This window comes from Passer domesticus, chromosome 10, assembly GCF_036417665.1.
Source record: "Passer domesticus isolate bPasDom1 chromosome 10, bPasDom1.hap1, whole genome shotgun sequence".
NCBI classification, from domain to species: Eukaryota; Metazoa; Chordata; class Aves; order Passeriformes; family Passeridae; genus Passer; species Passer domesticus.
In genome coordinates this window covers 36,768,898-36,780,972 of record NC_087483.1, presented here as the reverse complement: position 1 = coordinate 36,780,972, position 12,075 = coordinate 36,768,898, and the positions used below count along the sequence as shown (strand labels likewise).

At 39.5% G+C, this 12,075-nt stretch overlaps 1 protein-coding gene across 3 annotated transcripts in view; it reads right to left on the bottom strand.

The window, feature by feature from the left end:
- The window catches only part of MGAT5 (alpha-1,6-mannosylglycoprotein 6-beta-N-acetylglucosaminyltransferase), a 109,642-nt gene that overhangs the window by 44,124 nt on the left and 53,443 nt on the right, over nt 1-12,075 (bottom strand). For all 3 annotated transcript variants that reach the window (XM_064435231.1, XM_064435233.1, XM_064435232.1), the window contains exons 4-5: nt 8,663-8,739; nt 7,116-7,205 (exon numbers count right to left, since the gene is read on the bottom strand). In XM_064435231.1, coding sequence (XP_064291301.1) covers nt 7,116-7,205; nt 8,663-8,739 — 167 coding nt within the window. The remainder of the gene's footprint in view (nt 1-7,115; nt 7,206-8,662; nt 8,740-12,075) is intronic.

Genomic DNA, 12,075 nt, shown 5'->3' with positions numbered 1-12,075 from the left:
AAAACTGAAACACGACTGTACTGTCAAAAGGGGGAAATGTGAAAATTTATCAGCTGGCTGAGACACCCCATCACTACTGATTAAGTTCACAACTCTCAGAGAACTGAAAGTCAGAGTTGCTTTTATGATTCCTCCAATCACAGACCTGTCAAACCACAATTTTGGCTTAATCATGCTGCAAAAGCCTGGAGCATTACAGATTAAAGGCTTAAGATCACACCATATGATTGCCTAGAGCGCCAATCACATGAAAATAAATGAATAGCCATCCTAACCTCATTAAAGAGAAGAAATGTATCAACCTTGGGTTCCTCAGACAAATTATAGAAAAGCATTTTGAATGCTATGACTTAACCTACCCAATGTGTTTAATATAACATTTGAAAGCAGTGACTTATCAACCTCCTTTGAAAACATCTGATTCTTCAGATTCAACTCTGGAACCATACCAGAAAGTGTAGCAATTATCAATCCTAACTTTTACAACTATAAAGTTGTGGCAGAAAAGAGTTGCAAGCTCCACATTATAAATCACGCACAGTCACAAACGCTCTCTGAGTTTGTTTTGTTTTAATAGTACAAATTTTGCATTATTCCTAGCATTAGAACTGATCTAAATTAAGATATGACATTTCAAGGACTACTGTACGTGCCCCTTTTCTGACTTTATGTATTTCACATTGCACCACAAGGCATCCTAAAGGAATTGCAGATTTTTCAGGGCTGCCAAGGACAGTACACTGCATGCCTCACTGACTGAAAAACAAACACAGTTCTTTGTGCTTTTAGAAATATTCCCTGTAGTCTAAGAATAATTTATAATAATTCTCATCACACAAACAAACACTTAAGGAATAGATTCAAAGTAATATCAGTGTCTGCAGTTGGTCTGACTCTCATTTTTCCTTATCTTTAGCAATGATGGCAGAAAGGATTATGACACCACTAAAGTGGATCTAGATGAAAATTCCATCAGAAATATCCTTCATCTTTGCAGTTGTTTAGGTACAGAAGACCTATATACACCAAGCCCTAATTTTGAGCAAGTGAAGGAAGGCAGTGATGCTCATTCGGATCCTGCTCTTTAACTTGTTCATTTGATCATTAAAGACCAAACACTAAAGTTGCCTCTGAAGAAGGAAGCAGAGCTCCTCTTGCCCATTTCCAGCACTGCCTTCCTCTCACTGGGTTCCCATCAGTTCTTTTCTCCAGCTGATTCTCTCCATAGCAACCTCCTGTTGTACTGTCATGTAGATGATTTAGTAGGAAGGATGTGATACCAGACAGATTAGCAGTTAAAGATGACTGTTGGGAAGCAGCAACTGTGGATTTGAAGACAGACCATTTTTTGGATGAGTGATATAAATGCTAAGCTATTATTCAGAACACACTATATTTATCTTTGTACTGTCATATTTTTGAATAAGACCAGCTGTGCCTCCTGTTCCTGGTACTGAATTCAATGCAAATCAAGGGCATTAGGTAGTCTTTGATCTTGCTCAGGAAACCATGTCCACCTGAGAAGTCAAGTGTTCTCTCCTTGGTTTGGAATCACATTAGTCACAGACTGCCTGGAGTATATAAGTAGCCAGCTCCTCAAGGTGAAGTTGCACAGCAGTTTAAAAGTTCAAAATTTAAGTGCTACATGATTCCAGATACTAGAGAAAAGCTGGTGTTCTGAACTGCTCTGAGGTGTAAATGGCTAGGTTTAGGATGAAAAAAACCCAAACAAACATAATAAATTTGAAGAGTACTTGCTTTATAGAAGCTTTGCAGGTGTCTGTTCCAGTGACTTCCTCAGACACACACTGAAACTGAATGCAAGGCAGGATTGCAGCACTTGACTCCATTACAGAGCAAGTACTTCAAGCAAGTTTTTAAGAACCTGACAAACACCTGGAGTAGTCTGACCATCTTCCAGACTGAATCAAAGTATACTCTGCCAGCAACTCTCCACACCCAAAATTTCAGAAAGACCTTTATGCTTTCAAAGAGTCACAGTGGGAGTTGAATAAAGCTGGAGCTGAAGGGCATGCTCTGAGCCCTTGGGATAATCTTCATTTTTGGGTTCTGCCAAAGGGCAGGTGCAGCCCATCCACAGGGAAGCTGAAACAACTTTCTTTACACACCAGGTGAACACACTGCTCAGTGTACTTCTATCCATGGTACAGTGCTGCTCTTAAGCATCTTAAGTGAGTCCAGGAGAGAAGAATACACAAACAAAATAATCCACTGCAATATGTGGTGAAAGAAACTGCATCTTTAAATTTATTAGGCAGCATGAAGGCAGGTAGTGAACTTGTAATGCCACAAATCCCTTTGAGAATTTGTTGTGAAAGGACAGCTCCAGTTGGGAAGGTGACTTGTTCAACTCCTATTTTTTGTTTAGCATTTCCTCAGTGTCAGAATCCCTCAGAAGGGGTTGCAGAATCTGTGATGTGCAAGGTCTGGTTAGTGAAATGGGTAGGATACAGGCAGCTTTGGTTGTGGTTGTTTCCAAAGGCAGTCTCAAATGTTGGGTGTTAGGTACCCAGAGCCCTGGTGACAAGGCAACACAACATTTCACACATCAATCAACAAACAGCCTCTTGTCTGCCTTCAGCAATGTGCACTGTACTTGATTCCTCTCACACACTGGCATTTATGTCTTTTCCAACAAGTCATTAAAAGACTAATCCCAGTTTAAGGTAACAGAAGAAGGAAAAAATAACAGCCCAAATCACCCAAAAAATAACAACCCAAATCACCCAAAATCAGGCCAACAGGTAGTTCAGGGATGAAGTGCAGACTATCACTAGCATTTCAGTTTCTTAGGGATATATGTAAGATGACTAAGTCTGAACTTTTGGTGATTTACATTTCAGGCAACGACACTGGTTTTGTGAAATTTCTGAGTATTTGCATAGAGTTGAAAGAAGGTGGTTTGATGTTACATTACACTGAAGAAATGCAAATCATTAACTCAATGTCCAGGATTAGCAGCAGAAATTGTGGAAAGGGGACTTCCCCATGGAAGTGAGCAAACTGCATTAAACTAGAAAAACCACGAGGATTAAAGGAATATCTATAATTATGATACCCAGGAATTTTCACTAAATTGTGCCTCAGACTACAGCTTGCATCCTGGAAACAAATCCATGTTCAAAATCACCTTTGGTTTGTGTTTTTCTGCTTTAGCCCTGAAACGAGAAATATGAAGAAAAATACTCTCACTACCAAACTATGCCTTGTGTTTCCATCAAGTCTGAAGGGCTGAAAACAAGAATTTTCTCCATCAGTGTATTAGCACACATGCAAAAGCTACAGGAGTCCCACAGACTGGAATTGAAACAAGCTTTAAATCTTTGAAGTGTTGGATTCCAAGATGGGTACCAAAAATTACACGTGCACCTGAAAGGTGAGCTGGAGAACCAAAGCCTGGGATTTTAGAGAGACCTGCCCAGCTCCAGCAGGTAAGCACCAGTGTAATGGGAGGGGGGAACTTGCACCACAGCTACCAGCTGACCACCAGTCCCACTCCTTTGTGGAAAGCAGTCCTCTCAGAGGAACATGGATGTAGATAAAGGAAAAAAAAAATCTATAAGCCCCCTCCACTTTTCTCCACTTTTTTTTTAAGCTTGGAAACAGTGTGAAAACCTCATTTTCGAGAAGATATTTTAAAAAGCTTCATTCTTCAGCTGCAAACTGACATTTTGCACTGAAATATATTTTTGTACTGCCTAGAAATTAATTTTTTTACATTTCTGCCCAGAGGCAATGCCATCCCTGAAAATGATAATTTTGCCAATGCTATTACAGTGTTAAACAACTGCCTTTTTCATAACTAAGTGCTAAGTTTAAAAGTAAGTAAAATGCTAAGTTTAAAAGTAAGTAACTCTTCTCTATGGGCATCATAGTCAAAAGGAAGCAAGTTTAACTTGCTTTTTAATGTTTGCTATTTCTAATCCCTGTCTGGCTCTGTGCTCAAGAGAATGTAAGCCTGGTTTTGCTATTCAGGCCATTTGTACCTCACCCACTCTTCAAAGACTCCAGCACAATTTGTGTTCTGAGACCAGAGGGTGGTGAGGCACGGGTCACCCGGAGAAGCTGCGGCTGCCCCATCCCTGGAAGTGTCCAAGGCCAGGTTGGACAGGGCTTGGAGCACCCTGGGACAGGGGAAGGTGTCCCTGCCATGGCAGGGGGTTGAACAATAAGAAGTCCTTTCCAACCCAAGCCATTCCATGGGTCTGTGGCCACACAGCTGCGCATCATACCCCAGGAAAGATCCCCTGCCTGAAGCAAAACAGTGAGAAAGAAGTGCAAATGTTCTCTCAGTTTCACCTGCAAGTTTGCACAGGGGACAGCTTTAAATAAAAAGCAGAACCTGGACATGCTGGGCTGGTTCTTGCTGTCCTTGGGCTGCCACACTTGCCTCGAGCAGCCAAGACACAGAGCAGTGCAGAAGAGCTGCTCCCAAGTTCCTGCAGGTGTTTTTGCCACCCAAAGCAAGGCAGAACTGCTGGTACCTGCACTTGAGCAGGCTCTTCAGGAGGGAACACCTGGGGCAGCCTGGACTTTGTCAGCATTGTTTCTGTTTTGCAGACACTCATGGGGAAAAAATAACAGAGCACACGGCTGATACCCAAAGGCTGGGGTTTATGTCAGCCTTTTGTTTCTAAACCTTTACATAAACTGTGAACAAATTAATCTGTGTCTCTGTGGTTCTGACCTGTATTGCACACCAAAATGAAACATTTTGGGCTCCTTTGTTTACAAGTTTAAAATTACATGACAAAGAGTACTGGATGAGCATAATATAACACCCTAACTGAACTGCTTCAGAATAAAAAAAGTAGATCCCAGATGATGAAAGAGCACAGACACTTGTCGCACTAGATTGTAGAGGTGATTTGAAGAGTAAAAGTAGATATATGCATAACTTCATGCACATTATTTTTCCAAACTGAGGTTGTACATAATTGGATGCATATATTGCCTTTTGAAACACTCACATACACAACCATCTCACTCCAATAGTCTAACCTTGAAGTAAAAAAGAAAAATCTTAACAGTAATATCCTTTCCATTACCCTAATGCATTTTAATATTTTAAATCAGCAGTTCTGACTTGAGAGCTCTGTAGGCACATTTATCATTCAGCTGTGCAACCACGCTATAAACTGTCAACTCTTCATCACTGTCCACACTGACAAATTACTCTTGCAACAGCATTTCCAAGTTATCCCTAGCAGCCAACACACCTCATAAATCCACATCATTGTAGTGTTATTAGAATTTCATTTCATGCTTGCATTCGCAAACATTTAAGCTTTCAACCTCTGCTGCTGGACATTAATCATGAAATTAATCATAGGATTAAGAATGCCAAATTTAAACTCAAGGTTAATAACACGCTCACCCAATATTAGTTTTACATTCTGCCATAAAAAAATACTCTGAAAGAAAAAAGAAGAAAAAAAACCCTACCTTTTTCTGAAGTTACCAAATATGTCTACAGGCTAATTGCACTTTTACTCCTTCACGAAATGAAAAGTTGACCAAATTAAATATTGCTGCTTAAAGAAAAATTTCAAATCCCAAGACACTTGAAAAAACAACCATTTGGCCTCTGTTCACATTTGGCCATGAAAGATCAATTATGAAAGAGCTAACAGCATCAACTGACTTTTCAAGACTGATAAGGGACGATTGTAATGAAAAAAATTGGGATTCAACAGAAATGCAAAATAATAAATGCCATTGAAGAATATTAGAGTCTCGGGTTCAGTTAAGATACATCATAATTTTTAAGATGTATCTGCATTAAAACATGAAGCACCTGCTGGTTGACAGAATACTAATGACCAAACATAGCTCTTCTGATGCTAAAACAAAACCTTCTAGTAGAAACCTTAGATCAACTTCAGATGATCATGAAACCATATCTCTAGCCCCTATGATAAATAACTAGATAAATAATATAGTTGTCCTGTATCTTTTCCTTCCACAGCTTCACAGCACATAAATAAATCAACACTCGGTGCTAGAAATGGAATGAGTCAAAACTGTGATTCAACCCAGCCTTTGTTATGCCTTCAGATGAATGTTTTGGATATACATTTAACTGTTGCTGCTTCAAGCAACACCCCCAGAAGTTTAATGACAGCCAACTGAGTAAATCAACAGGAACTGCTTTGATTACAACCAAGTTATTTAATAATAGACTTACTGTTTTAATCTCAGATATAGAATTTGAAATCCCAGCCCAACCCTCCCAATCCTACAGAAGCTATGAAATTATTATTAGTTACAATCCTGCAGCCACATTGGCTCCTCCAGTTCTGTGCAAGCAGTGAGCCACTGGATATCAATACTCCTTCTAAGATCAGTTGCCATAAATTATCAAAATTTCACTTATAAGAAAAAAGAGGCTGAGTGATCAAATACACCTGACTATTTCTGGTGCATGCACACTTCAAGCCAGTAATCGAGCTCATGGTAATTAATTGACAAATTAATTCTTGAGAAAGAAGAATTGTTACCCAGGAAACTGAAATAAAACCTCATCAGGACCCTACTCAGCTGTGTACAAAACACCTTAGGTTGTGACAGGTACCAAAGGCTTTAGCCAATATAGCTGCAACTTCACTCAAAACCATTATATTCTGGTTCTTTTTTTGTTCCTGCTGACAGACTCCACAATTCACAGTCTCCGAGCAGGAAGTGGCCATGCTGCTTAGGACAATGGATCATCAAACAACACATTCTAAATTTTCCATTCCAAATGCCTCCCCATTACTACCTCAGCAGCTGCATTAAAAGCAACAGAAAAAGTGTTTAAAGGCAAAGATCTCTGACTGAGCTTCACATGCAGTTTTAACAGGATACCCAACATGGCCTCCCTGGAGAGATGCTACTCACATCACTGCAGTTACAAACATCAGAATTCTTTAGGCTAGAAACCCCTGCAGAGTTCATGAATAATAGCAACACACTTAATAATTCAGTTTTAATAACTTTTTCCTCTTTCCCCAATTATTCCGAACAAAATGATGATTTCATTTGAGAAAAGCACAGTTACCAAAGCTATGAAGGCAACATGATTTTCCCCTTGTGCAGATGAAAAGATTACTGACCTCACTGAGGTAAATAAAAAAGGAGCATGTGGACCCATCTACACCATAGCTCGCATAACAGGGATCCGAGCGCCACATATCTTTCATCCACTGCAACAGAACAAAGGACATAAAGGTTTATTAGGTTAAAGTACAACAAAATAGCTCTGTTTCACACCCAGGGATAATGGAGGAAGTGGCAAAGTGACTATAAATATCACAAATAACAACCCAGGAATGTTATTAATGATTAGCAGCGCTGCATCCCTGCATTCAGTAATGCTGGGGAAGCAACAGCACAGCAGATGTGAGCACAGCTTATACAAACTGGCAGCCAGGCAAGCAGACACACATATCAAAAGGAGAATAAAACTGGGATCCAGACATTTGGCTCTGGCTGGAGTTGAATGCATTGTGTGTTCCCCACCATGACATGCTCCCTCTAGAATTTCACATATCATTTCAGTTACTGAGACTGAAATCTGCCATTTCTGTGGAAGCAAATAATTAATTTCAAATTCATATTTCAATATTAAAATAATTTATTACAGTTACTATGTAGCCTGTTTGCCAAAACAGATCAAAACACAGAGCAGAAATTCAAAATTTAGAGAGTTTTAGTTTTACAGATACTTGGGTATTTAAGCAAGCAGAAATTTTACTGTTGTCCACCACTAATCATAAATGCACAGAATGGTTTGGGTTGGAAGAGAGTTTAAAGATCATCTCATTCCAATACACCTGCCATAGGCAGGGACAGCTTCCATTAGACCAGGTTGCTCTGAGACACTTCCAACCTGGCCTTGAATTTTTAGGGATGGGCCATTCACAGTAACAAATCAGTATTCCTTACATTTGAAACATATCTTGGGAAAAAAACCCTTAAAAACCTACATCTCTGCAAGTTTGCAGGAGGTTGTTTCTTTGTTTTTGTTGCCTTTTTCTTTTTTACTTTCCAGCTAAAGTCTCATGGGTTGTAATATTTAGCCTTTCAACGGCATTATTTGTAAAATACAGGACTTATGTAGGATCCACTGTGAATCCCAGAATTCTGGTTGCACACTTAGACACTGCCCATTCTTGAGCAGAGGAAGCAGAATGTTTTCAAGGGAAAGGGGAAGAGAGGAACCACACAGACCTGTGGGCAAAGAGATGAAAGAAATGTAGAAGAAACATCATGCTGAAAAAGGGGCTGGAGTGAGGTACTCTCAGAATCACAGTCCTGGGGCAGGGGGACACCAAATTACTCCTCATGGGGAAGAAAACAGGGCTTTTCCAAAAGGAGAAGTTTCTGAATAACAAGACAGCTTTCAAACAATAAAGCTTTTCAGTAAATAATATAGCATTTTAATAAGGCAATTTTTTCCTCTCTTAAGAGGATGGCACTTTATTCCTCTGCAGCAGTAGTATTTAAGGCTTGAGGTGAGCAATGCTGCAGTGACACACAGTCCTAAATATCCTATTTTTTGACTCAGTTGTTCTTGTTTAGCACTGCTGAGTAGTGACCTCTTGCAACATATGTTCCATTTTTAATAGAATGCACATAAGATTAAAACCAGTTCACTTACCTTTATTTTCCCTTCACAGTGAGGAAAACCATCCATAGGAGGCAATTCACACTGTTCCTGGGCTCCATTTATGAGATCTAAAGAGAAACACAGACCATAACTGAGCTTCATTTCACAGTTCTGACAGATAGCCTGATGAATCCTGCCTTTTATTTTCATGAATCCACAGCCCAGACTGACTGCAGGGTCCTACTGGGTAATATTTGTTACAACATTAAAACTCAGTGCGCTCCTTCTTGACCACACAAGAAAATGGTTGCATAGATTTCAACTCTGACTTGAAGTGAAAGTGCTGAATTACAAAAATGGATCTATAAAGACTCAAAAATTAAGCTAATCCATACTGAAAATAACAAGCAAATAATTTCCTAATCAAAGTGTTCTTGAAACTGCTAAATTGCAACAATTTGTTTTCGTCTGTCAAACATTTCTAGGATGTATATGGCTCTTAAACTTAAAACTAGTTTTTCAAGCTCTGCTATCATTTTATCAGATACCCACAATCTGAAACTTGGCACCAGGTATATGACCCAATTAATAAATGTTGCAACATGATCTAATTTAAAAACTGAGTAGCACTACATCACATCTCATAAGAAATATTTCCTATGGTCTCCCAAGGTATTTTTTTCTTCTTTTTTGCCCATTTTAATATTTTTTTTCATTGTAGATTATTGCAACACATTAAAGACTGTAATAAAGAACAGGATTTCTAGCCCATGAGCCAAGGAAAAAGCAGCAGTTTTAAAGGACATTACCCCTTCAGCTCCAAGGGACTTTCTTAGAGGAATTCTCTAATGCAGGCCTTTAAGGCAAGAAAAATTATTACCATGGTGGAGTGATTCTTGCCAAAGGCAGTGGAAGAGGTTTTCAATTTAGGAAGTTCATCCCACAGTTATCTAAATTATACCTGCATCATTTCTGGCTTTTTCTACAGGCAAGAATCAAGATCATTAAAGTCAGCCAGCCATCAACCTGGGAACACTTTATACTGTGGCAGTAATGGTGCCCAATTTCATCCAAAACATGCTAATTAGAGTGCCCAGAAGAAAATACAAATAAAGGTTGCAGTATTAGAATAGAATGGTGACAAAAATCCGTGGGTAAAAGTTAAAAAGTTGCATTATATTATTATATGCAAACCACATGACCTGATCTATTTTCCATTTTTTAGCAAATAGCTTCTTTTAAAGATAAAAGAAAAGTGAGCCAAGCATTGCAAAATGAACTTGATGGGGGAAAGAAGAGTCATGGCAGGAAGTCCCCACTTCTTTGTCAGTCTCTGCAGCAGGAGTGATTTGACAAATTGAGCTGTACTGCCAGTGACAATAGCACTAAAGCAAAGTAGTTTGTACAATGACTTTGTCATTTCAAATCAATAAGCACTTTCAAAATATTCTGCCTATCTTCTCATCCTTGTGGGATTGTTGCAGACCAGACCACCGACATCTAAGGCTCTGATTTCTGATCTGAATAAGAACATACGGGGAATGCATACAGATAGCAGCAATTTAAAGTATATTCTCAATTCAGTCAGTAGAGCTACATAATAATGGGGCATTTTGCTTGACTGCAGTTCAGGAATCAGACCTTCCATTTGCACCACACCAGAATCAATACCTGATACCTAACAGTAATAAAGAGGCATGGTTATGATATGGTAATTTTCAATAATCAGTACAATTCCATTAGAAGACCTTTATGGTTTAAAAGGGTTTGTGGGCTTTTCTTTTTTATTTATTCTTTTTTTTTCCCTCCTAACCCACAAGTCTGAATGCAAAAGAACAGTTTTACATAAGGCATGTCAATTTCAAGATCTTCCTAAAAGAAAAAAAGACCACTGAAATCTCTGGTACAACATCAGATATGCAGCTTAACCATAGGAAAAGTTTAACTTTCAGCATTATACTACATTTAGGGTGGAAAATGCTGAATGCCTGGGTACAGCTTGCCAACAAGTATGAGCCATGAATTTTGCCATTTAAAATAAAAAAAATGTCTTCTATCTCAAGTTAATTATGCTATCATATGATGGCTTTCCTCTTCAGAAGGTTAGTCAAGCAAATCCTCTCTTCTACTTAAGTCCTATTAAGTACAGGGTAATACACAAGCACAAGCTATAATTCCTTACTTTACAGCACACAGTGCCAAGTCTATCACTTCTACCACATTTCATTTTAATGGGGGTCTCATGGCCTGTTAAAGAAAGAAAAGATGGAGAAAAAAACCCCAAAATCTAGACAACAGCCTGATTTTTGGTAAATACACAACTGCAGTTTCCATGTTTGCTTCTGTCATGTGTGAACACATTCTCTGCATCCCAGTGTCTTTCTGTTGAGAGGCAAAGATCTTTGCTGCTGTTCATTACTCACAAGGTTTTACAGGATTCCTGTATTTGCAAGATCTACCTGCAAGAATAAAACCCCTCTTCCAATAGTCACACACTGCACCAGCCTCACAATCCCACAGCTCCCATCAGCTGTGCCAGTACCACAGAGACTTCCCAAGCACAAACCCTCCCAGCCCTCCCTGCTCCTGTCCAACCCCCAAAAATTCAAAAGGAAGAGACAGACATTTTTCTCAGCACAAGCTACAGACTTTCTCAGGCTTCTGGTCTCCCCTGTGGCCAGCTGCACTAAAGCTTTTTCAGAGCAGTCCCACTATTGCTCTTCCACTGGGATGGGTTACACACAAACAGAGCATGGATCTCTCTGGGCCAATCTGAACATGGAAGACGAATGCCCACCTTTATCACCTCTAACCATGCTGAAATATTAATATGTCTGGGATTATTACCAAGAGTAGCTGACATCTTTCCTCCTTGCCAGCAACAGTAAACACTCCAAGGATTCACCTTCCTCAAAAATGTTCATGTTTTTCCTCCACCACAGTCCACAGAAAGAGGAGAGGCTTCACACAGTCACCAGCTCCCCACTCCCATCTTCCCTTTCAGCCTTACCATGGATCTATATCTCAAACACCTACATCAGCTTTCACTTGCTCCATTCTCAGCTATTAATTAGGTCATAGCACAGTGAAGGCACTTGTACAAAACTTAAATATAAACAATCCCATGACAATTTATATAAAACTACTATTCAGAGCAGGAAAAAATGTAGCAATATGTGCATACAAGAGGAAATGAATGTGAAAGAACAGGAGAAGGAACAGAGAAATGTTCCTGTTCCATCTGAGTATTCCCTAGAGAAGCAGTCTTTCCTCTGTGCCCATGAACAGGAAGCCAGCTGATGCAGTCAGACTGGAAACACATCTACATCAAGGACTGCTGTCCAAAGCAACAACTGCCTGCAGAAATGGGCAAGTCACTGCTGGTTTCCACACATAAGCCTGAGAACTCAGTGCAGAGCTCTGAATTCCCCAGTGAATAATCCTGACTGTTCCAGTCAAGCACT